Source organism: Globicephala melas, chromosome 11 (genome assembly GCF_963455315.2).
Source record: "Globicephala melas chromosome 11, mGloMel1.2, whole genome shotgun sequence".
Taxonomy (NCBI): domain Eukaryota; kingdom Metazoa; phylum Chordata; class Mammalia; order Artiodactyla; family Delphinidae; genus Globicephala; species Globicephala melas.
Genome location: NC_083324.2, coordinates 19,592,252 through 19,615,689, shown reverse-complemented (window position 1 = coordinate 19,615,689; position 23,438 = coordinate 19,592,252). Strand labels below are relative to the sequence as shown.

The window sequence follows — 23,438 nt, the reverse complement described above, 5'->3', positions numbered from 1 at the left end:
TTCTTCTTCCGAGCTGCCATACTCTTAGACATCCTTTGGGTTTCACTTAAACATGGTGTGTTCCCAGAAGCTTCCTTGACTGCCCACAGTGAATGGATGGTCTTCCTGTGTATTCCTGGACTTCCCTTCTCATTAGCACTCAGTGCATTACAGTGCAAGCTAATGTTTAAGAACTCTCTTCCCAGTGAACCATGGGCTACAGTGGGGCCAACGCTGTGTCTATCTTGTTCCCAGTTTACGTCCAGTGTTGAGTTGCAGCAGGTCATTGAATGCATTGAATGCTTATTTATGGATGGATGGGTGGATGGTTGCAAGCATGCATGCTAGTGAAATTTGCTCCTAAGAGGGCATGTCAGAAGGCCGGGTTCAGTTGGACAGCATTCTAATAGTGGTGAAAGATGGAGTGCCACACACACTGGTTCATGCTGAGATGGTAGATTTCATCAAGAAAAGTTCCCAAGGGGAATATGTTATTGAATTTTTAGAACCTTAAAATTGGAAGGAACCCTTCTGGTCACGTAGTTAAATGCCCTCAATTACCAGAAAGAGGAAGGGGAGGACCAAAGGCATGAAGTTACTTACTTGCTAAAGTCACCCAGTTTGTATGGTCAGGGCTGGGTCTGGTCACTTGGCATTCAGGTTCCCTAGCATTTGATTCCAAGAGCGTGCTGGGCACTACTTCTAGGATCCCAGGATCCAAACACTGAAATGCTCCAAAGCAGGGGTCCCCAGCCCCCAGGCTGCAGACTGCTCCCGGGTCCACGGCCTGTTGGGAACCGGGTCGCACAGCAGGAGGTGAGCGGCGGGCGGGCGGGCGGGCGCGTGAAGCTTCATCCGCCGCTTCTCACCGCGGGCGTTACCCCTGAACCATCTCCTACACCCTCCCGCCCCGCCACCGAATCCGTGGAGAAAGTGTCTTCCACGAAAACCGGTCCCTGGTGCCAGAAAGGTTGGGGAGCGCTGCTCTCAAGGATCATAAAAACAAAATACATCTAATGCTGGGCAGGCGTCGGAGGGAGTGTTAGGCTATATCCTTGGGGTGGGGTGTTTTCAGGTTTTGATGCATTTTGTGGGCAGGAACTGACCACTTTTCGTGTGATAGCTTCTAAAGCCTTCAGCCTAATGGAATACTTTTGAAAGTAGTTTAATTTCTGGGTCAGACACACCGTGCTCCGACCTGCTTGACAGATTTTCTTTTCCCTCCACCGGTGGAATTCTAATGTAGCAAACTTGATTCGAAAATAAATTATTAGTAAACATTTGAAAGTGAGAAACAAATTATTCCTAGAACACTTAGCTCTTTCTTCCAAATACACACTTGAAAATTGCTAAGACTATTCCGTGAGAATGCTTGAATCTCTCCCTAAATCATAACACGGGTAAACTTACCGAAATATTTTTACAATTTTATTAGAGGTTTTAATTCACTGCTTTATCTCTGTTAGACTGCAAAATAGCTTTAAATATTCAAGCGGTAATTAATGAATCTTTTATGTTGCAAATCAAACATTTTCCTCTGTGCTCTGGTGGAGTAGCGGTGAGGCAGGATTTAAAGAATAATTGTTTTTCCGGATTCCACACTGTTGACTAGCGTGTACCTTACGTTTGCATGCGTGGCCTTGTGGGGCTAAAGCTCAGTGTGGACGGTCTGCTGTCTTTCTGGAGGTCAGGATTTCTTACGTGTTTCTTGCCAGAGACATTCCCAACTAGATGGAAAGTCTTTGAATGTGGAATTTTTGCTTGAGTGCAAAATAATAAAAAGCATGTGTATGTTAAAAAAAAAAAAAAGGAAGAAAAAGAAAAAAAGGAACAGCTTTATGGCAAATAAGCATTGGCTTACATTAATATTCTATTACAGTAAAAACTTCTATTTAATAAATTTTCTCCAGACTTTCCCCCTGCCCCCAGAATCTCATGTATTTTTCTAAGTGGCATGCCTACCTAAAGAAAGTGTACGTGATGCAGTTGATTTATGTTAAGTCAGGAACGTGCACAAGCCGTTTAGAATTGTATTTTAAGTGTAGAAATATCAATCCACGGAAACCCGTGCAGTCCCCTATATCGAGAAGGGAGGCGTATTAGCTTTTCAGAGGCTGAAATGCCTTGTAAATACTATTCTATTTGGAAGATGTTTTTCAGACGTGCTGCTTTATGTCAAGTAGCAAGAAAGCAAGTCCGAAATCCCACAATTTAGTTGAGAATTGAAAATTAAACTGGTATTAAAGACTTCACATAGCAAAAGATTTTTTCCTTCCTCTCTCTGTCGCTAATTAGAAATGAGCCAGAGAGAGCAGCTCCCCAGAAAGCTCACAAAAGGACTGACAAATGCGTCCCTGGAAGTCACCCTGTGTTCTTCTGTGGCCTAATTAATACTGGACTGGGTGACATTTATGTATCAGAGCAATAAGCTAAACAGGAAACAATTTATGTCACCTAAAGCTTTTTAACAAATCGATGCAACTATTTGTAATTGCTTGTTTCACAAGATTAAAAGTGCTAAGGCCTGATCTTCGCTCACAGATTTGTGGTCAACCTGACCTGTGCTTCCGTTGTTTTAAAAAAAAAAAAAAAAAAGGAGAGAATTGGTGATCAGCAGTGACTTCCATCAACTAATCCATATTGCTAATATTTCTGGAATTTTAATGTAGTTACAATTTATAGCCGATCAAATGTGGTTACCTAAATTGCTGTTGCTAGTAGACAGCTTAACTGTCTTTATTAATTACAGTATAATTTAATGTTTGAGTCCCGGCACTTGTGTTGGTCATTTTTACAGCTAGAGCAGTTATCTGCCTTATGACGATCCATTTTAGCATTTTCAATGGAAATTTGCTAATATGATGAGTGATAAAAATGTCACACGCTGGTAAATAATGATTATTGCTTTGGCTGAAATTAATTCTTGAAAGGCCGGTTACCTTCAAATTAACATTATAACTTGAAGCTTGTCTTTTTCCCCTTTTTCTCCCTCCCTACATTCCTGGTAGGAGCCAAAGAAAAGGCCGGCTGATCATTTCAAATAGATATATATGTGTATTTTGGGGGTGCTAAGCACGGAATCTCATTTTACGATCAGAGTGGAAATAAGATGACATGGGGTATTATTTTTAAAAAAAATAAAATGCTGTTTAAAAATAAATAAAAGTCGGTTATATCTAGAGTGACGGCGTTCTAAGCCAAATATTGTCCCACAGTTAAACCAGTGTTTTTGTACGTAATTTAATTTCCCTCCAATGTGAATTCTGTCTTAAACCTTTCATCCATCAGTCAATTCGTTAAATGAAGGTTTGAGACCCAACTTCACTTTATTCAGATAAAGACTACTTTTATGTGACTCAACTAAAGATGAAAGATAAATTGTGAATATTACCCTACACCTAAATATGTAACAGCATCAAAGAAGGCACAACCTCGTAAGTCAAGAAAGACTAATTACACTATGTTTTAATCTTTTTCTGGGGGGAGGGGGAGTAACAGCTCTCATGCAGCTGGTTAGTGTAGGTGTGAAACTGGCCTTCCTCAGAGTTTAGGCTCTTGATACAAAGGCTCCCGTTTAAAAGAAGAGCCAACAGTTTGGGTTTGCTGCCTTGTTTATCTGAGTGACAAGCCTGAAATAAATGTCAAAGAGGATGTTCCCGTCTTAGAACGATTCCTGAAATACACTGAAAAATGTATATATGCATCAACCAGCAAAATCTTCTCTAATGCGTCGTCCTACTTGGTTTGGGTCCTTCAGTTGATTCAAATATGTGTCCATATTTAATTTTACCAACTGCACATGCTGTAAGCAGTATTTATGTTTAAGCCTGGCGTTTAAAGGAATTTCAATTAACCCTAATTTATTCTTAGTAGCTAGATAAGAATTAAGGGTTCAAATGTTTTACTAATTATCAGACCAGAGGGCTTTTAGACAGTGGCATAACTGTATGGGCTTTTCAAAACAATGCTGGGAAAGAACGTTTACATATTCCTCAGTATCAGCCGGTCTCTGCCGAATAAGAACTGCAAGGTTAATTTTCAAGTCATCTCTTGGCTCGTGTTATGTGCTCTGAATTATACGCGTCACAGTTGTATGTCACTGCGGTTTGGCCACTTAATAGTGCTGCTTTCGATATACCGATTTTTTACTCAAAGAGGATGCCCAAATTCATTAATCCTTAGAATGTGTATGACAGAATAATATTAAAGAGAAATAGCACATTTTTCTAGAGGTCTGCGATTTTTAAAGACCTCAGAAATCAAGATGGTTGTTCTGGAAATATTTAGTTATGGGAGCTTTACTGTTTCCATCAGTAAAGGCAGCTATCGAACCTACTTTCTGATAGAGTATTTTTATAAAATCATTTGTCCTAATCTCGGCATTTATCATTATATGCAAAAAGATTTCTTGATGAGAATATTATAGATGGTGCATGTTTTTGACATTAGCATTTTATTTGGATGACTAATCTTGCAGATGTGAAATTTGAATGAATTATTCATGAAATTGCCTTCCTCTGAAATTTTAGTTAGCTCTTAATGCTAGTTATTCAATATTTTGTTTTTTCTCTATAAAATGTGATGAAGGAAAAAAAAAAAATCACAGTGTGCTTCCTGGAGAGAAAAGGTAGCCTCTCTTTTTCTGTTTTTTTTCCCCAATTCTCTAAGTGGAGACTTTCACTTTGAAATCCTGAGGGACGAGAGCTTCAGTTCTCCGTGATGATGAAAGCTTTTAGTTAAGATTGATTTTAATTCTGGGAGGGAAGCAGCTGGTGCTAAACCTAAGGCATATGCCGAACACACACTCTGAGCAGGTCAGAAGGGGAAAGAAACTTAGGCTGTGGCGACTTTTACTACCAGTGTGAACAACCAGCATTTTTATTGCATTTGAGAATGCGATCATGTCAGTCATTAGTACTGACTACACAACATTTTTTTTTTTTTATTGTCTGTATCCACAGACACGGAATGATGGAATTACAGTTGATGTCACGGAATGAGTTCCTTTTATGCCTTATCAAAACAAAACGAAATTAAAAAAAAAAATTCTTGTTACTGGCAGCACATCTCCACGGAGCACCACGCTGACAGTCCGGGCTGTACCATCTCCATGCAGGCTTCTGGGTAGCAGAGATCATGAGAACTACACCGGGCCCACAAAATGCCTTTGGAATTATAAGTCTCATTTCTCAGGAGAGAAAAGCCAAAATCGACTCTCAGAAACATCCAAAATATCCAGAGGGTCTACCATGAACCAAAAGGTCCCCCAAAGATTGAAAATCCCGACAAGCATGTTCTTCTTGGTACCCTTGGAAACGGAGCTCAAGCTGGAATGCGGAAAGGAGAGGAAATCTTTAACTTTTTTTTTTTTTCCCCGGGATAAAATAGCTAGTGATGGACATCATATTTTGGGTGAAGAATCCGAGGTGTCTTTACTAGGTCTGACGGAACGCGGGGAATCAGGTCAGAGCCGTCCGAAGGTGGCAGGGCTGGCGGTCACTCTTCCCGTTCATAAGCCTTGATGTTTCCTTTCACTGCTGGTTCAATGCAGGCAGCGTGAACTTGTCTTACAAGGACAGACTCTAGGGACAACAAGTAGGATGGATCCTCATTCCTGACAGTGCATTTGCCCGGTACAAGGGACCGTTCTCCCTAAGGTACGCTTTTCTTTGGGGAAAAAAAAAAAAAGCAACAAATTGTCTGTACATCTTGGCACCTTGTAAAGTTTTCTTTCTTTTTTTCTTGTTTTTATACAAAAAGTTCAATAGCTTTGACACTCCCCATGATTAATCACTACTTCACTGATAAACTTTGAAAGTGTGACCCTGGAATTTCATCATGCAAAATATTTACTGCAGCAGGAGAAAACATTGTTTAAAACAACATTTTTTTTTTTTTCTCTTTTCAAACGCATGAACTTGTTTAAGATAGCCAGGAAGGCAATGGTAGGATAAACACAAGGGATAGGAATGTATCAAAAAACAGAGGAACTCACACCGGCAGGCACAAACACCAAAAAAACCTGTACAAGATGCTCCGATCAATGAGAACAGGAAAAAAGAAAAAAAAAAAAAAATCTGTCAACTATGTTACAATTTTAAAAGCCAAAAAAAAAAAAAAAAAGAAATTTGGGAGTTTCTCCCTCCCACATGTCAGGAAATGTCATCCAATATTCTGAAAGCAAGAATAACTAAATAAAATACATGTGCAGCATATTCTGCAATTCCATTACATACAGTAGTTTTTTTTCCAAAGGTTTTTTTTTTTTTTAAGTATCGTTAATATAAAGCAGTTGCACAAAAAGCAAAGGTGTTTTGACAAACAGGTGTATATGCATTTATTCCTTTTTAGGAACAATATCTAAAAAAAGAACCACCCTCCGCCCTCCCCCAAAAAAGACAAAGAGTCACACAGACACATCGGGATATATGTACAACATAATAAACCCCATCCTAAAGAAGCAACTGGGATACCCCCAAGGGATACAGAATCAGAATTGGAAAAATCAGAGTGAAGTTTGCTTGCTGTAAAGCCTGAGAAATTTTTTTTTTCAGTTGGTTCTTCTGCAAGGCTGTGATACCTGCAAAGATATGTAAAAGCTAATTTTTCTTTTTTTTTTTTCTTTTTGCTACAGTCTTTAGACTAAGCATGCAAGACATACGACTAAGTGCAACTGAGTGAAATGTATTTTTTTTTAATTTTAATCATTCCCTAAAGGTTTGAACTGAGGTATGCGTACTAACAGTTTCTCATGCTGTTAACTTTACTCATGTCTAGCTACACATGCTGAGAATGAACTAATCTACCAGATTTTTATCCTCTTTTGAATACCAAACTAACCAGCAACCACTCAGTTTAGAAGCACAGGGCCCCCTTCCCATGACCCTGTCTGGCTACTGCCTGCACATCATGACGCTGCCTGGAAAAGTTGAAGAAAAAAAAAAAAAAAAAAAAAGTAAGTCTCGAGTGACCACAGACTGCTCTTTATAGAGAAAGCAGTGTGAAGCTTCAAAAGGAACTGCCAGAGAAGTTTTTGTACCAAGCTTGTGAGTGGACGGGAATGTTACTTTTTTTTTTAAATGAAAAATGCTGACGCAAGCCTAATCCGGAAAAAAGGAAGGAAAAAAAGGAAACCTTTTAAAAAAAACAAAAACAAAAACCCAGAGGATATATATGCCAAGATAAACCCAAATGAATGCAGTGATCATAGCACAGTCCTTAAACAAAAGTGGCATACAATCTTTCTTTGAAAAAGAAATGTCTTCTAGAAATACTACATTACGTGGTCTAGTTCAATTGTGGAAGCTGTTCTGTTCTCTCTGAATTTTACCTTCATTGTATCTTAACTGTCTCCTGGACTGGACACCCCCTAAGTTTCATGTGCCGTACATTGGTTTTTCTTCTTGGAGATGGTAATCCCTTCCTTCTATTGCTCCCTTAATACTGTGTCCTATTTCTCTCTTCAGTAGCCCCATAAGTTCTCTTTACAAGAATGCGTTTTGGTCTCTGTAGAGGTACAGAAGGAAAAAACAAAAACAAAAACCGAGGACTGAAGAAAAAAAAAAAAAAAAAGTAACAACTTTGGTTCCATTACCTACTTGGTCTTCTAAATGTCCTCTATGATGAAGAAGCAGTTCTCTTAAGTTAGCAATAGCCTATATCTCATCAATTGCCTCTAAATTATTTTGCCTCCTTTGATCAACAAGAAGAGGATATTTGGCTTCATCAGATAAAGCATAAAAACAGAGAACATAATTTACCTTTGTGGAATATCTTTGGTAATTTTAGGGAAAAAAAAAAAAGAGGTACAAAGTATATAAATTAAGCTCCAAAAGGCTCTTAAACTAAAACAAAAGCTACACTCCTAGGTAAATAAATGAGTGACAGGAAAGGGGTGCAGAGTGGAAGCGTTCAGGGGTTCCAAGGACTGAGGCTGTACTGACCCATGACTGTTATGTTCTGTGCGCCACGTGTGTTTCCCCAAAAGCCCAGGGCTGAGCTGTGCCCCCATCTGCCTGATGTCTTCTCCTGTTGGTTTTTGGGACTGGGTTGGTGGGATGGTACTGCCTCCCATGCTGAACTGCTATACCAAACCTGCACATTGGAAATTAACACTTTAGCATTTGCTGAACCCAGTTCTCATTAACTCGCATAGCAAGTTCAATCGGAAATCTAATTTGCATTCAGACACATGAATGCCACCAAGCAGGTCTGAATGGATGTTTCGGTTTGGGGCCACCACTGACTTTCAGCACAGTTGCTCAGGGAAGCCAGCTTTTGGGCCATTTTGCAAACAAAGCAACCCACACTGGTTTGAACAACTGCGAGAGCCTGAGGCCCATCTCAACTAGGTCATCCCAGGGACGGGCTTCCACAGCCACTGTCAGTCGAACTACTGCGAGAGTTTGTCTTTTGTTTGTTTTGCTTTGGGGGTAAGGGGGCTGCTGCCTGTGTCTCCTTGTGCTGGTAAATGCTGTGGCATTTATTAAGAATGATGGTAGGTGCAATATTAAAAAAAAAAAAGAGGAAACTCTGAAACAACCCCCTTCCCACCTTCCAATAGTGCTTCATGGAATGAATCTGCATGGTTCCTAGGGTGTCTCTATTTTTTTTTTTTTTTCTGTCATTCATTCTCTTTCTGGCAGGAACTTCACGTCTGGGTGAGAGGACCTTCACGTGTAGAGTGCAGCATTTGGGACCTTTTTGCAAAAGATCAAAACGGAATGTTTTCTGACTTTCGAGAAAACAGTGGTGATGTCTGAAGGGACATGGAATGAGTGACAGAAAACTACGAACGAGAAATGACATTCAGCTTCGTATAATAAAAACACCTATTAACATTCATCACAAGGTACAGAAAACTTGAAGCCTCCAAGAGGCCGTGGGCCCGAATGGAGGCCTGAGGTCAGAACTTAAAATGGTATAGGAGAAGCCAAAAAAAAAAAAAAAAAAAGCAATACATTAAAAAGTTTGGGATAATTATTTTTAAACCCTCCCCCCAATACACACACAAAGGCCTTCCCCATCCCAACTGGAAGCAAAAAAAAAAAAAAAAAAAAAAATGGAGTAAAGGCAGTGATAATCAACATGCAGTACTGTGCAAATAGGTCGTCCATTGGAATCCTTAAATTCTGGGCAGAGGCGTGGTCTGCAGCTTAGGTGCACATGCTCAGTTGGGTGTCCTCACTGTCCAATGTCGGCAGGACTGCAGTTCAAAGTCTGCTGCTAAAAGTGAATCAGTTTAGCAAATTTACAACACTGATGTTGACTGTTAAGAGAGGAAAATCCCCAGTACCAAACAAGTCCATCCAATGCACAGAGTACAAATTCCTTTTTTCAACAAAAAGTAGAAAAATCAAAAATACTCCCAAATGGGATTCTTGATGGCACTAAGAGTTAACACATTGCAGAGTTGTCAAAATGCAGTGAAAAATCCTCCACACTGTACAACCAATGGAGAACGATTTCACTGCAAACTTTTGACGTGTTTTGTCTTGTGTGCCCCCCCCAATCTTCACGCTCTTGGGGTCGGCCTGCCCAGATGTTCACTCCACGTCCTCATGTACTGGTTCGTCTTCGTAATCTCTGTCGTGGTCAAAATCTGGACTGTGGTTGGCTGTTGTCACTAGGGATAGCGGCCCTTCAGCTTCCTCTGGATCCAGGGGCTCTTCTTTGACATGTACAGGATGCCTGGAAAGACAAAAGAAGGTTCACCGTGGGGACTTCCCAATGCAAGGTACGTCGGCGGTTTTGGGTAACACAGAATCCCCAGTCTAGAGCTGTGATGTTCGACACAGCAGCCACTAACCACGTGCGACTATGAAAAGACAATTTAAAATTCCATTTCTCAGTTACGCTGGCCACATTTCAAGAGCTCAAGGGCCACATGTGTTGGCTAACGGCTACCATGTTGGATAGCACAGAGGGAGAAATTTCCATCATCACAGAAGGGTCTCTGGACAGAAGCATCAGGGGGTGTGTCCTCCTCCCGTGGTGTTTCTTACACTGTAATGTGCACACAGATTCCCGTGGGATCTGGTGAAAATGCAGCCTGTGACTCAGCAGGTTTGGGGTGTGGCCTGAGCCTCTGCATCTCTGACCAGCTCCCCGGTGATGCTGCTGGTCCGAGGACCACCCTTTGAGTGTCAGCTAACAGGCCCCATAGTGGCCTGCTGGGTGGATGAATACAAATCTTCCAATAATCCCGTGAAGCAAGAATCGGTTAACGCAACAGTGGTTTGTGGGGACCACTGTGTGCAGGAGGCTGGGCTAATCACGGCTTGCTGTGTGTTCTGCTTTGCTAGTTAACATGCAGAACCTGTGAAAGAACTCTCCGGAGACCGACCCCAAGCGAGGGTCTATCATTAATCAACTTCAAGCAAACACAGCAGAGAGACACCATGATACATGCTGGAAACTCCAAATTAATGCATATTTTTACAAACTGTCAATAAGGCAAGAAAAGCCCTGCCAGGGAACACAAACGGAGAGGAAAAGGCGCGCTCAACACAACAATATGATAAGAAAGCAGAGCCCCGATCAGAATAATAACGCTGTCAGCTGTAAACAAGGCAAAACATGAGGCCCGGCTGGTAGCGGCCACCGGGACGCGGGGCTCCGATGAGATCTGCCGACTTGCTCATTATAGCCCAGCGCACGGTTCACCCGAAGGGGCCTGCGGGGGACCACGTGAAGCAGTCCGGTAACAATTGAGAAATGTTGTTCCTAAATCATATTTACAACCGATCGTTTGCAAATACAAATTACTTTCGGTGGAGGGGCTTTTGATACGTAAAAGAACCATTCAGGTTTTTTTTTTTTTTTAAAGAGAAGTCCCATTGCAGGAACGGGCCGCAGAAGGGAGGATTTTTTTCATTGACGTTATCAAGTATTACTAGTAATAAGAGGAGGTGCTGGGGATGGTGGCCTTCCTAAATAACTGATGCTGTGTGCAAACCCCAAAAGCCTCTTGAACCCTTGAAAAATCAACAGAGGAGTGCTTTGGACTGCCCTTTGACACGTGATCCTCTAGAAGAGCAACTGACTGTAAAATGAGCAGAGCCTAGAGAGTGTCTGGGGGTAGATGTTGGGATAAACAGCTTTTAAAAAATAGGGCCCGGGGCTTCCCTGGGGGAGCAGTGGTTAAGAGTCCGCCTGCCAACGCAGGGGACACGGGTTCGAGCCCCGGTCCGGGAAGATCCCACGTGCCGCGGAGCGGCTGAGCCTGTGTGCCACAACTACTGAGCCTGCGCTCTAGAGCCCGTGAGCCACAGCTACTGAGCCTGCGTGCCTGGAGCCCGTGCTCTGCAACGAGAGAGGCCACCGCCATAAGAGGCCCGCGCACTGCAGCGAAGCGTGGCCCCGGCTCCCTGCAACTAGAGAGGGCTCACGCGCAGCAATGAAGACCCAACGCAGCCAAAAATAAAATAAAACACAAAATAAATTTTTTTAAAACAAAAAAACAGCAAACCATGAAAAAAAAAAAAAAGGGCCCGTATTCTTACAACCTATGTGCAAAACGAAATATACCCAAGTTTTATTAGAGTAGAGTATGTTTTACTAGTTTGGGTCCATCTAGCTTTAGTTTTTTAATGGGCCTATTTATTTGTGTTTCAGCATCAAGATCCAGGACCGTATGCATAATGTGCAGAGCCCAGTGCAAAGTGAAAATGTGTTTGAAAAAGTCGTTGAGGATTTCGGAAACAGCTGAGCGTTAAAACTCTTAAGTGTGGGATCCTGTGTGACTGCGTACATCGGCGTTGCCTGGGAAGTCAGCTCTGGTAGGACCCCCTATATTGTTTTGGGAAGAGTTAGGTGTGTTGATTTTTATTCCTTAAAAAAATATATATATATATATATATGTATATATTTATCACCCATAAACTCTAATTAAGGTAGACTTTCTTGGTTTTGCCTGCCTTCTCGCATTTGGGGCCCTGTTTTTACATATTGTACACATAGCAAGAATGTGATTGATTATTGTGCTACCTTTACAGTGTTAATTGTTATGGCTATGAGATCCCAGTGTGATGAGGGCATTTGGGGACTGTCTTTCGCTCACCCCCATACCTCGCCCCCACCTTGATCTTTGTATAACACAGTGACCGCTTTTATCCATATTTCTGTTGGTTTACCCTCCTTAGGATAAATTTCTAAGAATAAAATTGTTGGAGCAGAGGCGAAAACATCTTACGGTTCGTATGATTTAGTGCGATATTAACTGCCAAAGAAGCTTTATCGATCTAGACTCAACCTCATCATCACCAAGCACTGCTTTCTGAGAACATCGTGTTGCTGAGCAGGTGTACTAAGGAAAGCTCAGGTTACCGTACACGGTGTTGTTTTTGGATGACTGGCGATGGTGAACATCTCTTCACGTTTCAGTTTCGTATTCGCACCATTGAGAACTGTTACTTCAAACGTCACCCCCCTCCTGTCCTCTGGCAACGTGGTTCTCGTGACACTGATTGGATAGGAGTGGTGCTGGGTTGTGTGTAGCCTGGATTGAGAGTCAGCTGTTTCCCTGATCAACATTTTCCTATTTTCGTTTTTTTAAACTACCATGTATTCATCTTTTCTGGTTTACAGAGCTGAATCTGATGACAGAGATGATACAAGGCTATATGGGTGGGAGGGGTGCTGGGCCCTGGAAGAGACTGGCGAGTCTTCATGAAGTTCTTGCTTTGTAATTTTAGACTCGGACAAATGTTTTGCCAGGCAGAACAAAACAAAATCCCCCCACCCCCCCCACCCACCCCCCCAGTCCCGCCAACAAGGTAGAGTTCACGGGAGAGAATATTTTGTTTTCCCCTGAAATCTGCAACCCAACTTCAGGAAGGTTATTTATTTTCCGTCTCAAAGACACAGGTGACGACCCTACGCACGCTGGCTCAGTCCCAGCACCTACTGCCGAGTGGAAGCCCAGCCAAGGTGAACTGACCAGGTCTACGGTGTGACAACCTGACAACACAACCAGGTGAGATACTAAGGCTTCTTAAAACGCCACAGAAATGAAATCCAGCTTCACGCCGTTTCGTGATACCAGCAGATCCCCGCCCCCCGGCCCTTCCTCCCCCAGGTGGGGCAAAAGCAGTAACTCGGGCATGCAGGGCTCTAGAGAAGGGATCTCCACGCGAGATCCATTTCAGGTAAGATGCACACTGCTGAAGATACCGTGTTTCGTGGTCTCCCAGGTGCCTCCTGGGAGATGGAGCTGCAGGTGGCGCCTTCTACCCTTGCAGGTCGCCCCCCCATCCCCCCCCCCACCGCCGCCCCAATGCCTTTCTCTCCGACTCCTGCTTCCGAAAGGGCTCCCAGTGAATAACTGCAAAGCCCCACATTTCCTTTCTTACATCTGAGTAATTCCTTTGTTTAGCTACTCTGGGAACAGAAGAGTTTTTAAGGCAAGCTGACTGACTGGTGTTTAAAGGCATTGTGTTCAGAGGGTGTGGGCACAGCATGGAGTGAGTATTTTGCTTTGTAGCTCCTTTAGCCCCTATCAGGATAAAAGTATAAGGCCCCAAAGCCATAATTATGTGACTACTTTGTAGCGTTTGTTTCAAGAGACAGACAAAAATGTTGTGGGGTTTGAGTGTCACAGAAAGGGTACGAAGTTCTATTTCGACACTCGATAGTAGCTGGGCTGCCTCATTAACCGAGGCCCTTTAAGCCTTGCTGTAGAGTTTATGGCTGGTTTATTCCCAGAGAATAGAACAGGTGAGAACCAAGTTGCATCATAGCAGGGTAAATGCACGTTGGACAAGAAAGAAAACTACGTCATTATAGAATTTGCTTAATGGAAATTTGAGATCAAATAGAGTTAAGCATCTCTCACAAACACCGAGAGTAGGCACAGGGAATATGGGCTGATGACCAGCAATTATTTTTAGCAAAATCCTTTATTTTAGTGTAAACCTGTGAGATTTGAGCAATAAAAACACTATGCTTTGGGGCATCCCTATGCAGGGTTTCTTAAAAACAAAACACACACACTCACACCAGTACAACCTTCATTTCGTTAAAAATTAGGCTGATTGCTTGCTGTAAAGCAAGGTTTCTGGTTTAACTCAAAGTCTGAAATAACTTTATAGTGACTCTATCTTGTACAGCAAAATTAGCCTCCCTCTAAACTGCTGTGAGAGGTTTTTACCCAAATACCTTTTTTTAAAATTTTCTTCTCTTTTTTCAGCGATCCTTTTTACTATAAATACTAGGAACACACATCAGGTAAACGTCAGCGGTCTGTGGATACTATGACAGACAGACAGACAGTCTCTCTTCCACTCAGTAACTTCAGATGCTTTTGCTCCAGTAAGTATTCCTTGAAGCAGCGCACACGCCAATTTACGTGTGCTCTGAACTTCCTTAATAGCTTAGTAAAATACTCCTGTGGTGACAACGATTTCGAGATGAATACGGGTGTGATAATAAAGTCAGAAAGACCAGGCTGCTTGACGAAGGAAGATCGATGGCAGTAGCGGCGTGAGAGAGAAACACATTCTTAAAATGCTGTGGAGTAAATGCTAAGAGACTGTTGATATAAATTTAAAACGATTATTTTCATCTTTAAAGGTCCTTTTCAAAGCACCCTGGGCATGCAATTCAAATGCTAAAGAATCAAATTTCAGATTCCTCCAAACCCACCAAGCTACCCATGCTGGCAGACAGCATTTTGCCTTTGTTGGTAGGCGCCAGTTCATGCTCTTGCTAACTGCCACAGGTCATATTTTCCATTCTCATCACTCAAATGCTCTTAAAATACGACGTTGGTCAGGAATTCAGAGACCCTGTGTAGACAAGGGGTTCGTTTCTGGGAGCTGACAGCACGGTCAACACTGAATAGGTTTATCCCTTTAAAGCGGGCAGCGGGTTTCGCAGAGACTCGCTCTAAGCCAGAGGCTGTCATTCGACAGCATCCCCCGCCAATCCTCTCTGGGGAAATGTGCTCTCTTTGCTCGTTTAAAACTTTTCCTGGGAGACGGGGAGTCGTTACTGTCACCCCGCCTGCCTCCCATCACCCAGCCAAAAGGGGCAGCACGCACGGCCCTGCCCGTGGTGCGCCTGGTCCTGGCGCCACGCACATGCAGCCTGGGATAGCCCTCGTGCCTCACTCCGTACGCTTCTGGGCGTGCTCATTATACTGCCGTCTGCTGCTATAATCCTCCTGTTAATTTTCCTTTTAATATTTTAAGAGCAATCTATGAACCATGCCACCTTTCGTTCGTGCCATCGTCAGTGCTTGGTAATGACGCTTCGGCATGGCGTCCACGCTTCCGCGTACCACGTAACCAAGTAAACGAGCATCCTTTGCCTCCCCGCTAGCTTCAGCCCGCCCACACGGTGAACAGACAGCGAAGAACTCTGCCACCGGGATGCGTTCTACTGCTATGGGAGGAAAAGGTAATGTGGCTGCGAGAATGGCCTGAGCCGGGCAAGCGAAGGCCGAGAGCACAGGTGTCACCCATTTTATGGCCTTGGGCACTCGTGGGGCCGCGTGAAGCCTACTGCTGTAATGGGAACGTCAGTAAACGGTCCTCCTAGGTGCGAACCGAGCTAAGGGTTTCTGGACGCACCCACTTCTATCTGGGTTCTAGGAAATCAGAAGTTACAGAAAAGGTGTCAAAAGCCGCCAGAGGAGAAGGGGCCGGTGTGCACCTAGAACAGGGGGACCGGGACGTGACGGCAAAGGCGTTCCGGGGTGGCGGGTACTCACACGGCTTGCATAGGGGATCTGCCCGGGCTGCTGTCGCTCTCGTTGCTGTTGGTGTGCTCCATCGCCCCGTTCAGCTCTTCCCGTATGGCGCTGGCTAGGTTGCCCAGAGTGGGGTTTCCCATGGAAGCGGTAGTGTATAGAGGTATACTGTTCTCAGCCATCGAAGCCTGCCATCAATCGAGAGAAGAGTTATGAAGACAAGGGTGTACACAGGCGGGGAAGCTATCAGTTATGGGTGGATTCAATGATCTTCGGTTTCACGGCATTCTGGCACGGGTTGGAAAAGACAAGTTTCTAATCGGTGTAGAAGGATTTGTGCTTTACAAGTCAGGCTGCTGACACACGGCCCAGGCTGGGTCTCAGAGAGCTAGCTGGAGGGACCAAAGCGCCCGTGGGGAGGGAGGGCTCCAGTCAGCCCTGCTGTGTAGAGGCATCTGGGTTTAGACAAGGCTATCTACCAGTAACGAGGTTTCTGTCTGATGCCTTTTTTCAAGAGGAACGGAGTATTTCTAGATCACAGGGACATATGATGGAATTTTCATTTCTTTATCCACTTCGATGACTCCAGTATTGGAGGTTATTAAAGATCTGAGCAGATTACTCGGGCCACAGAGCCCAAACTTAGGAGCACTTCCATAACCATTTGTCTTAGAGACTACAGAAAAGGAAGAGATTATAGAAGTGGAATCCGTTTTTATCTCCCCACCCCCACCATTTCCATTGGAATGAATTATTTTTGAAGCTTTTTAGTGTAGTTTTCAGATAACTGGCTGAACGGTAACTCTAGGTAATCTTTCAGGCTCTGACCAATCACCTGGAATTGGAGGACTGAAGAAGAAAGGAATGTCTGGCAAAAGGCAGCTGTAAAGCGTATTTCCTCTGGGTATGTAAGCACATCCTCACTGAAGGTGACGAAGTCCCTCCCTCCAAGCGAGTGTCAGCGACAGTGTGGAAGTGGCGGGGAAAAGAAAGAACTCCTCGACCCCGTGGTGGGATACTGCTCATTGTTTTATCCTACTGCGGTTGAACAGAACGACCACCCCAGTCCTGAGATGCGGACAATAGTCAGACATACTTATCACTGGGCTGAAGTAGCCATAGTGTTGCATTTGGGTCATGATCCTGACCCAGTGACTCTTCATTTTATTAGAAGAGGACAGACGTTCAAAAACTGGCGGCTGTAATTAGACCCAGATTTATCAAAACGGCCCTCTTGCAGACTACACTATGCCTGCCTTTCCATCCCCATCCTAATGAGGAAAAAAGTGCAATCACAAGACAATCTGGCGTGGTGACTCCAACTGGCCAGTCATACACGAGTCCAAACTAGTCTAGAAATCCTGGCTCTGGTGAGACAGTAAGAGCCAAAAACCAAGAGAGGACGCGTACAAAGCTGGGCTGCAGAGAATCCGCCTATTAAGACAATCGCAGTCTCGCTCGCTGTACAAACTCCAAAGCCAGAAACGCCTTAGCCATCCAAGCCCTGCGATGGATGCCCCATCCACACCTACCGCAGCCCTGGCTAAGGGACTACTTCAAAGGCAGGCCCTCCGAAAGCCCACAGCTTTCCCTTCCCTTCCCGCCACTTCTGAATTTATATAACAACTGCCTTCTTTTAAAAAATGGAAAAAAAAAAATCCTGTTTTCATTTCCAAATGTGGTGAACTCATTTTGATGAACAGCACATCTGAACATTCCTCACTCTCCTACAGTTTGTCAAATAATTTGCATCAAGTACTTTTTTCAACAGATCTCTTGTGACTGCAATAAAGCACTTTTTTCTTTTTTGGCAGAGCGAAAAGACAGACCCGCTGCCCGGTTTTTTTACCCCCGCCCCAAGGTGCAGCTGGACAAGCATCTTGACTGTCTTTGTTTGAGACAACACAGTGGTCCTGCCTCTCCCCGACATGGAAGTTCTGCTGGGACCATCATGTGAGTCTCTTTTTCCTGGAAATACCACAAAGCCATTTCACTGCTGCAGTCAGAATGTGGCGAAAGTGGGGCCCCTCTCTAGCCTGGTATTTTTTCGCAGCTTCTCAAGTCAGTCAAAGATTGAGAAGTAAAAACAAAAGGGAAATGTTTCTAAGGATGTAGTCTTTGGGACGAGCTGGTCACGTACAGGGCAACCTTTTGGGGATGACGCGTTCTCCGTGGCTCTTAAGGCGTTCTAGGGCAAAGCTATTTCCGATGGGGACTGGATCATAAAACCTGGGCTGACAGTGGTGAAAGGCATCCCAAGGTAAGCATTTTACACTGATCCCTTGATTCTCAGACAAAAAAGACGTAAATGAAAAAAACCAGCCTGGTCGCCTTTAAAAAAAAAAAAAACGATCAAGTGGGCTGCGTAGAGAAACCTGGTGGCTCCTTCACGATAGAGCCTCTCGGACATTTTCTGAGCGACGGAGCAAAGCAACCCACCCGAGCTTCGAAAGATGTTCACCAACGGCTTCGGTCTAACCTAGTGGTTCTTTCTTTTTTGGTCGTTGATGTCTATTTAGGAGAGGGGGCCAGGGGTGGGGGGAGGCTTACAATTTTTATAATGGACCTAATTTTATAAGTGGTCCTATGCCCACAGTATGTGGTTTCATATCACACTGGGCCCTCTGCCAAAAAAAAGAAAGAAAAAAAAGAACAAAGGTCCTTAAGTCAAGGTGCAGAAGTCCCTAAGTCCTGTCCCTCTTGGAATGTTTGTTAACCGCTCTGAGACGCCCGGGGGAAAGGCAGTCTATAAATACGAAGCTTTACGGTTACCCTTAGTTACTTCACTTTTTCAGAGCATACTGCAATCTGTCCCGAGTCCAATGTTTTATTTCTGTAGTGGATTCGGCTGTCCTATTTTATATATTGTATATCACGCGTTATGTTGCTCTAGTAATCTTTTGAAGATGTTGTTCCACTATTATTTTTACTTGCCTTGAAAAATGCAAGTGGGCGGGAAGGGAAGGCCTGCTGGTAGACTCTTTATTTAATTTGCACAGCAGAAAGTTGTCCTAGGGGACTGTCTACTGACCCGGGACCCAGACTCCTAGAGGGAGAGGAAAAAGATCCATTCCTCAAATCATGACTTGAGATGCATGTATTCACCTCACTGCAGGATGGACACCAAGTGTTCTTGGAAAACGGCAGCAGAGTTTGGGGCTATGGCTGAAAATAAGAAAGGGTGCAGAGGAGGCCAGGAGCAAATGTTTTAGAGGTGAGAACAGTTCTGTAATGATAAAGCCTCCTAACTGACATTAGTCACAGAGTCAAGAGAATCCAGAGGATGGAGGATCACCGTTGCTGGTGGGTTGTTGTGTCGTTGTTGTTGGTTTTTTTTGCCCTTGCCGCCTCATGAATGTAAAATGTGCCTGTGATCTTAATACGATTCCAGGTAGAGCGGCCTTTAAATTCATACTTTACAACACTCCAGGGAAAATAGTTACTAATGAATGGTATTTACAGTGGCAGCATCTAAGCGTGCTTTTCATTTGCTTTTCGAAAGTTACGGTGTGAACTGCAAGTAATTAAAAGAAACTGTCAGAAAGCAGTTCCTCCTCTTAAATTTGGTTCAGGCTAAACACACACGCACGCGCGTGCGCGCGAAAGCTAAGGTCAGTGAATTTGCCTCTGAACTGAAACTGCGTAAGAGGCGTATCATCCATCCTCCGGAGCCTTGAGCTCCTGCTGACCGAACTGGGAAAACGGTTCTCCAGGGCGCAGGGGAGGTGCTCAGCAAACCGCTGTTAAACAGGAATAGCCAGAGCTCCCCTCCCGATCGCCTCTTCCCTGCACTCTGTTCCCCTCAACGCTGAGCGTCTCCACCGAGTTTGCATCATTAGCGTCCCTTGAGGAGCCTTTTTTACACTTCTCTCATTTGCGCCCTTCCCTCACAAAATTTTAGTATCTGTTTGTGCGTTACAGCCCTTTGCAGGAGCCCATGACGTTGTCATGTTTAAGTATCGAGAACGCATGCTGCAAAGGTCTGTCACGGGCTAGGATCACATAACGTCAGATCTATCTGTGTAGACTGTTGTCATTTAAGTTACCGAGATCCCTCTGGACTGCGGTCTAGAACAATCCAGGTGGGTCAAAACATAACAGGACCGCGGACGGGCCAAAGGACCCTGCCTACCTACGAACTCTGGAGGGGGGTACCCAGGTAAACCTTAAGGAAGTGTACTACAGTCTTCTCTTCGACCTGAGAGATGACTTTACTGTTGGGTAACGGAGCAATATGCGATAATTCAAAGGCTTGATGGGTGCCAGGGCTGCCCCGGTAACTCACGTTTGGGTGGTAACCTCCCTCCTGCTCAATCCCCGTGGCTTCGTCCCCTGGCAACGCCGGTTACGTAAGGAGGGCCTGGTTTGTCAGTAGGAAACAAACGTTCTGCGAGCTTATTACGTAACCTTGAGCAATCCGCTGGAAACCTAAAGAGTCTCTCCTTCAACACCTCTATCGCTTGAACAAAAACAGTTTACTTTTACCAAGCGACCCGAACCCCACCCGCCCCGCTCTCCCCAGTGAAAAGAGGCCAAACTGGACTTGAAAAGAAAAAGGAGCAGAAGAAGAAGAAGAAAAAAAAGCTCCGCTTTCTCTTTAAACCCGTGAACAATAGAAGGTCATGTGACACAGTGGCCTATCACCCAGCACATTAATAGCTGTGCTAGAGTAATTACACTTGTGGTATTTTTGCCTCAAGTGAAATTCTGAAATAAGAGGATGGAAATTATGATACTGCTGATAAATATTAATAAGTGAACTTTTAATTTTTTTGCCACAATATTCAAAATGCTAAGCATCTTGCTAATGCTGAAGCAGCCCGACGTGCCTGCCTCCAGGGAGTACGATGCTTTGTGCACTTAAGAAAAAAGTTTAACGGAATTAAAATTTAATATCTAATTAGAGCGAGGCTAATATATTTTGAAATGAGTGCGGGAGCCATGTGCCTCCGCGGCACAGTCCGCACGGCCGTTCATCTTACCTGTAAAGCTGCATTGAGAGGTGTACAGTAGGCGTGGCTGGTCTGCATGTTTTTAATAAGGGAAGGGTTACTGCATAAGAGAAAGATAAAAACTCAAAGTTAAACGCAATCAACCCCCCGAGTGTTTTTCGCGAAGTCTGGTCTTAAAAGTCTCGTCTTAAGCTTGCCGCTATCTTTCCAAATCAATCAGAAATGTCCCCCAGGCAGAAGACCAAAGAAAAGGTGGGTTTCGCCCCCCCCCGCCCCGCGCTGGCTTTGTGGGGGGCTGCTCTGTGTGAACCTCCCCGCCCCGGGGTGGGAGAGAGTTTGCCCGTTCAGGCAAACTGGGGGTAAAATTTTGGATTAAGTAATCATCGCCTCGGGCACTCCCTCCACGGATGTAGTAACCCGCCCGGACTCCAGCAGGAAGGCAGATGCTCTAGGGCCTCGGGCTGGGGAAGTCAGCGAGCGGACTGGCAGGGTTTCCTGGGAGCCGGCGGGAGGAATCTTGCCTCTTAAGCTTCTCCAGGATTTGAATTCTAGAATGAATGCTAGAGGAACGGCAGGGTAGCTCCGAAGAAAAGATCTTCAAGGCTCATTTATTGCCAAAAGAAGAAGATGGAGAGAAGGCTACTCCAGGGGAGGGTCAGGCAGCCGAGGCTGGGGTTCCAGTCCTTCGGGCACAGCCGCAATTTGGGAGGGTACGAGAATAATTTGATGCTGTGTCCATTACCGACCAAATGAAGACAAGATAGATGTTGTTTTAAGGACAGCTGTAGCCAGGAGGGATACAAATACTTGAAAAAAAAAAAAATCATACAGGAGGCTACTGAGGGAAAGAAAGGGGTGGCTTCCGTGGGCGGGGGGTGGGGGGGGGGCGGGAAATTATGTACGTTTCCCAATGGTCCCTAAAGGAAGGAGAGGCACGGGTCTCCATTTCTTTCCCATGCTTGGGGCCCTTTTGGCATTCATTTCACTATATTTATATCGTTATACTGAGTGAGCCAAGAAGAAGAAATGTATCCCAGTAAATACACATTTTAACTCTAAAGAAGGAAGTTTCCTCTTCACTTGGAGGAATCGGGGGGGGGTCACACAAAAGCACTGGGGTTATAGGGTCCCCGTAAAGCTGCTGAATCAAAAGCCAACCGATATTTGCATTAAAGACGTCAAAAAAGCATTATTCAAGGCACTGGTGTTCCAAAGAGAAACGAGAGAAATACATGTACAAATCACACGATTTAGTTCCATTGCAGAAAGCCGTGGCACTGCTACGTGGTGAAATGCAAAACTATCATGGGATGAGTCAACCATGCAAAGCCAAAGCAACAGCAGAAACAAAAAACAAAAGCAAGTAAAGGCTCTTACTGTGCGACAAGCTCGTCAAAGTTTTCATCGGGGCAGTATTTGCGAGGACGGCCTCGTTGAATATGGCGGCCACGTTTAAACTCTTCATCATCAACTGTCCAAAAGGACCCAAACTCATCCTCTACTCTGATAAAGCACTTATGCAGTGAGAGGTTGGTGCGAATGGCACCCTGGGATAGGAGCAGCAGCAAAGGAGATGAAGTGGCAACAAAAGGAGGCGGGGTTGGGGGCAGAACAGACATCCAATACAGGGAACAGGAGAAAGAAAATAAAATGCAATAAGCATAAGCCAATGGTTTGTGAGGGTTAATATGCATTGCCACCTAAAAGCTACTAGCATGTGATGCAACAAAGACCAGCAAGCAGGGCAGGGGGACTGGTGGGTATACAAAACAGGAGGGATGAAATGCTTTTTTGCTTCCCTTAACTGAGACAACGTGAAACCAGTTCTTTGGTCTAACACCATCTAGCAGCCAAAAGCCTCTAGTTAACACTTGTTAGCGCAATCCAAGCTAGGCTAAGAAGTTCAAACATGGTGGACGTACCCACTGATCTTTTGTGGCCTTCGTTTTTGGAACTCTACTTCATCCACTGTCCATACTGCCCCTTTAACGTTTTCTACTCGCACAAAACACTTGTGAAGACTAAGATTATGACGCACTGCATTCTGCAGCAAGTATAAAAGAGAGAACATTTACATTTTCTATAAGAAAAGACTCCAAAAACAGCAGTACATTCAGCCTAACAGTCCACAGTTGTAAAACCGTCCCCGAGAACTGTAGCTCCCACCCCCAGGGATGACCCTCCTGTGGTGAAGGCGGGGGGGGGGGCCTCTTCCAAAATCAAAACCCCAAATGATGACTTAATTGTGCTTTGGCATTTTAGTCTAGTCTCTGGTGAACAGTTAAACAGAGGAAAGATTTTTTTTAATATGCCTATTAGCCCCCAAATAGGTTTCACGGCCAAAACATAAAAGTAACGTTAATACGACTTCAAAATCAGGAAACAGGTAAAGCATAAAACCGTCCCTTTTAAACCCACTTGTCTCTCAGACAAAAGGGGTAATTTATTTTAATTTTTTTAAACCATGAAAGATGATAATTCCTACTGTTAAATACGTTTTGCTTCTTTTTAATTCGTCAAAGTGTTGGCTTTAACACCTTCGACACATTTGCTCAGGTCTATTATGAAGAAATTGACATTGGATTTCTACCATCGAGAGTATCACCTCCTGTAGCTGATAGGACCGGGGCGGGGGCGGCAGTGAGTGACATGACCCTGCAGTGGGTCAGTATCCATTATCAAGCTAGGTCTTACCTTCCCAATTATATAAATGCTGGCCCTTACTATGGGCAAGTGCTTTTAATTAACTGAGAAAAATGCCAAAGGAACCCATGAGTAGAACTCTCAATGGCAAAATGAGGATACTCTAAGTTGAT

The 23,438-nt window shown here is 44.2% G+C and overlaps 1 protein-coding gene and 1 long non-coding RNA gene across 12 annotated transcripts in view; one reads left to right on the top strand and one right to left on the bottom strand.

The window, feature by feature from the left end:
* The window catches only part of LOC132598164 (uncharacterized), a 155,510-nt gene extending 143,718 nt beyond the window's left edge, over positions 1-11,792 (top strand). Inside the window, exons 3-4 of the long non-coding RNA XR_009565969.1 lie at positions 8,625-8,830; positions 11,596-11,792. This is a non-coding gene — a long non-coding RNA (uncharacterized lncRNA). The remainder of the gene's footprint in view (positions 1-8,624; positions 8,831-11,595) is intronic.
* FOXP1 (forkhead box P1) overlaps positions 5,328-23,438 on the bottom strand; it is a 598,062-nt gene continuing 579,951 nt past the window's right edge. For all 11 annotated transcript variants that reach the window (XM_070046604.1, XM_060308593.2, XM_060308597.2 and 8 more), the window contains 4 exons: positions 22,545-22,666; positions 20,653-20,722; positions 15,692-15,858; positions 5,328-9,669 (listed from right to left, as the gene is read on the bottom strand). In XM_070046604.1, the coding sequence (XP_069902705.1) occupies positions 9,525-9,669; positions 15,692-15,858; positions 20,653-20,722; positions 22,545-22,666 (504 nt within the window). In that variant the 3' untranslated portion in view covers positions 5,328-9,524. The remainder of the gene's footprint in view (positions 9,670-15,691; positions 15,859-20,652; positions 20,723-22,544; positions 22,667-23,438) is intronic.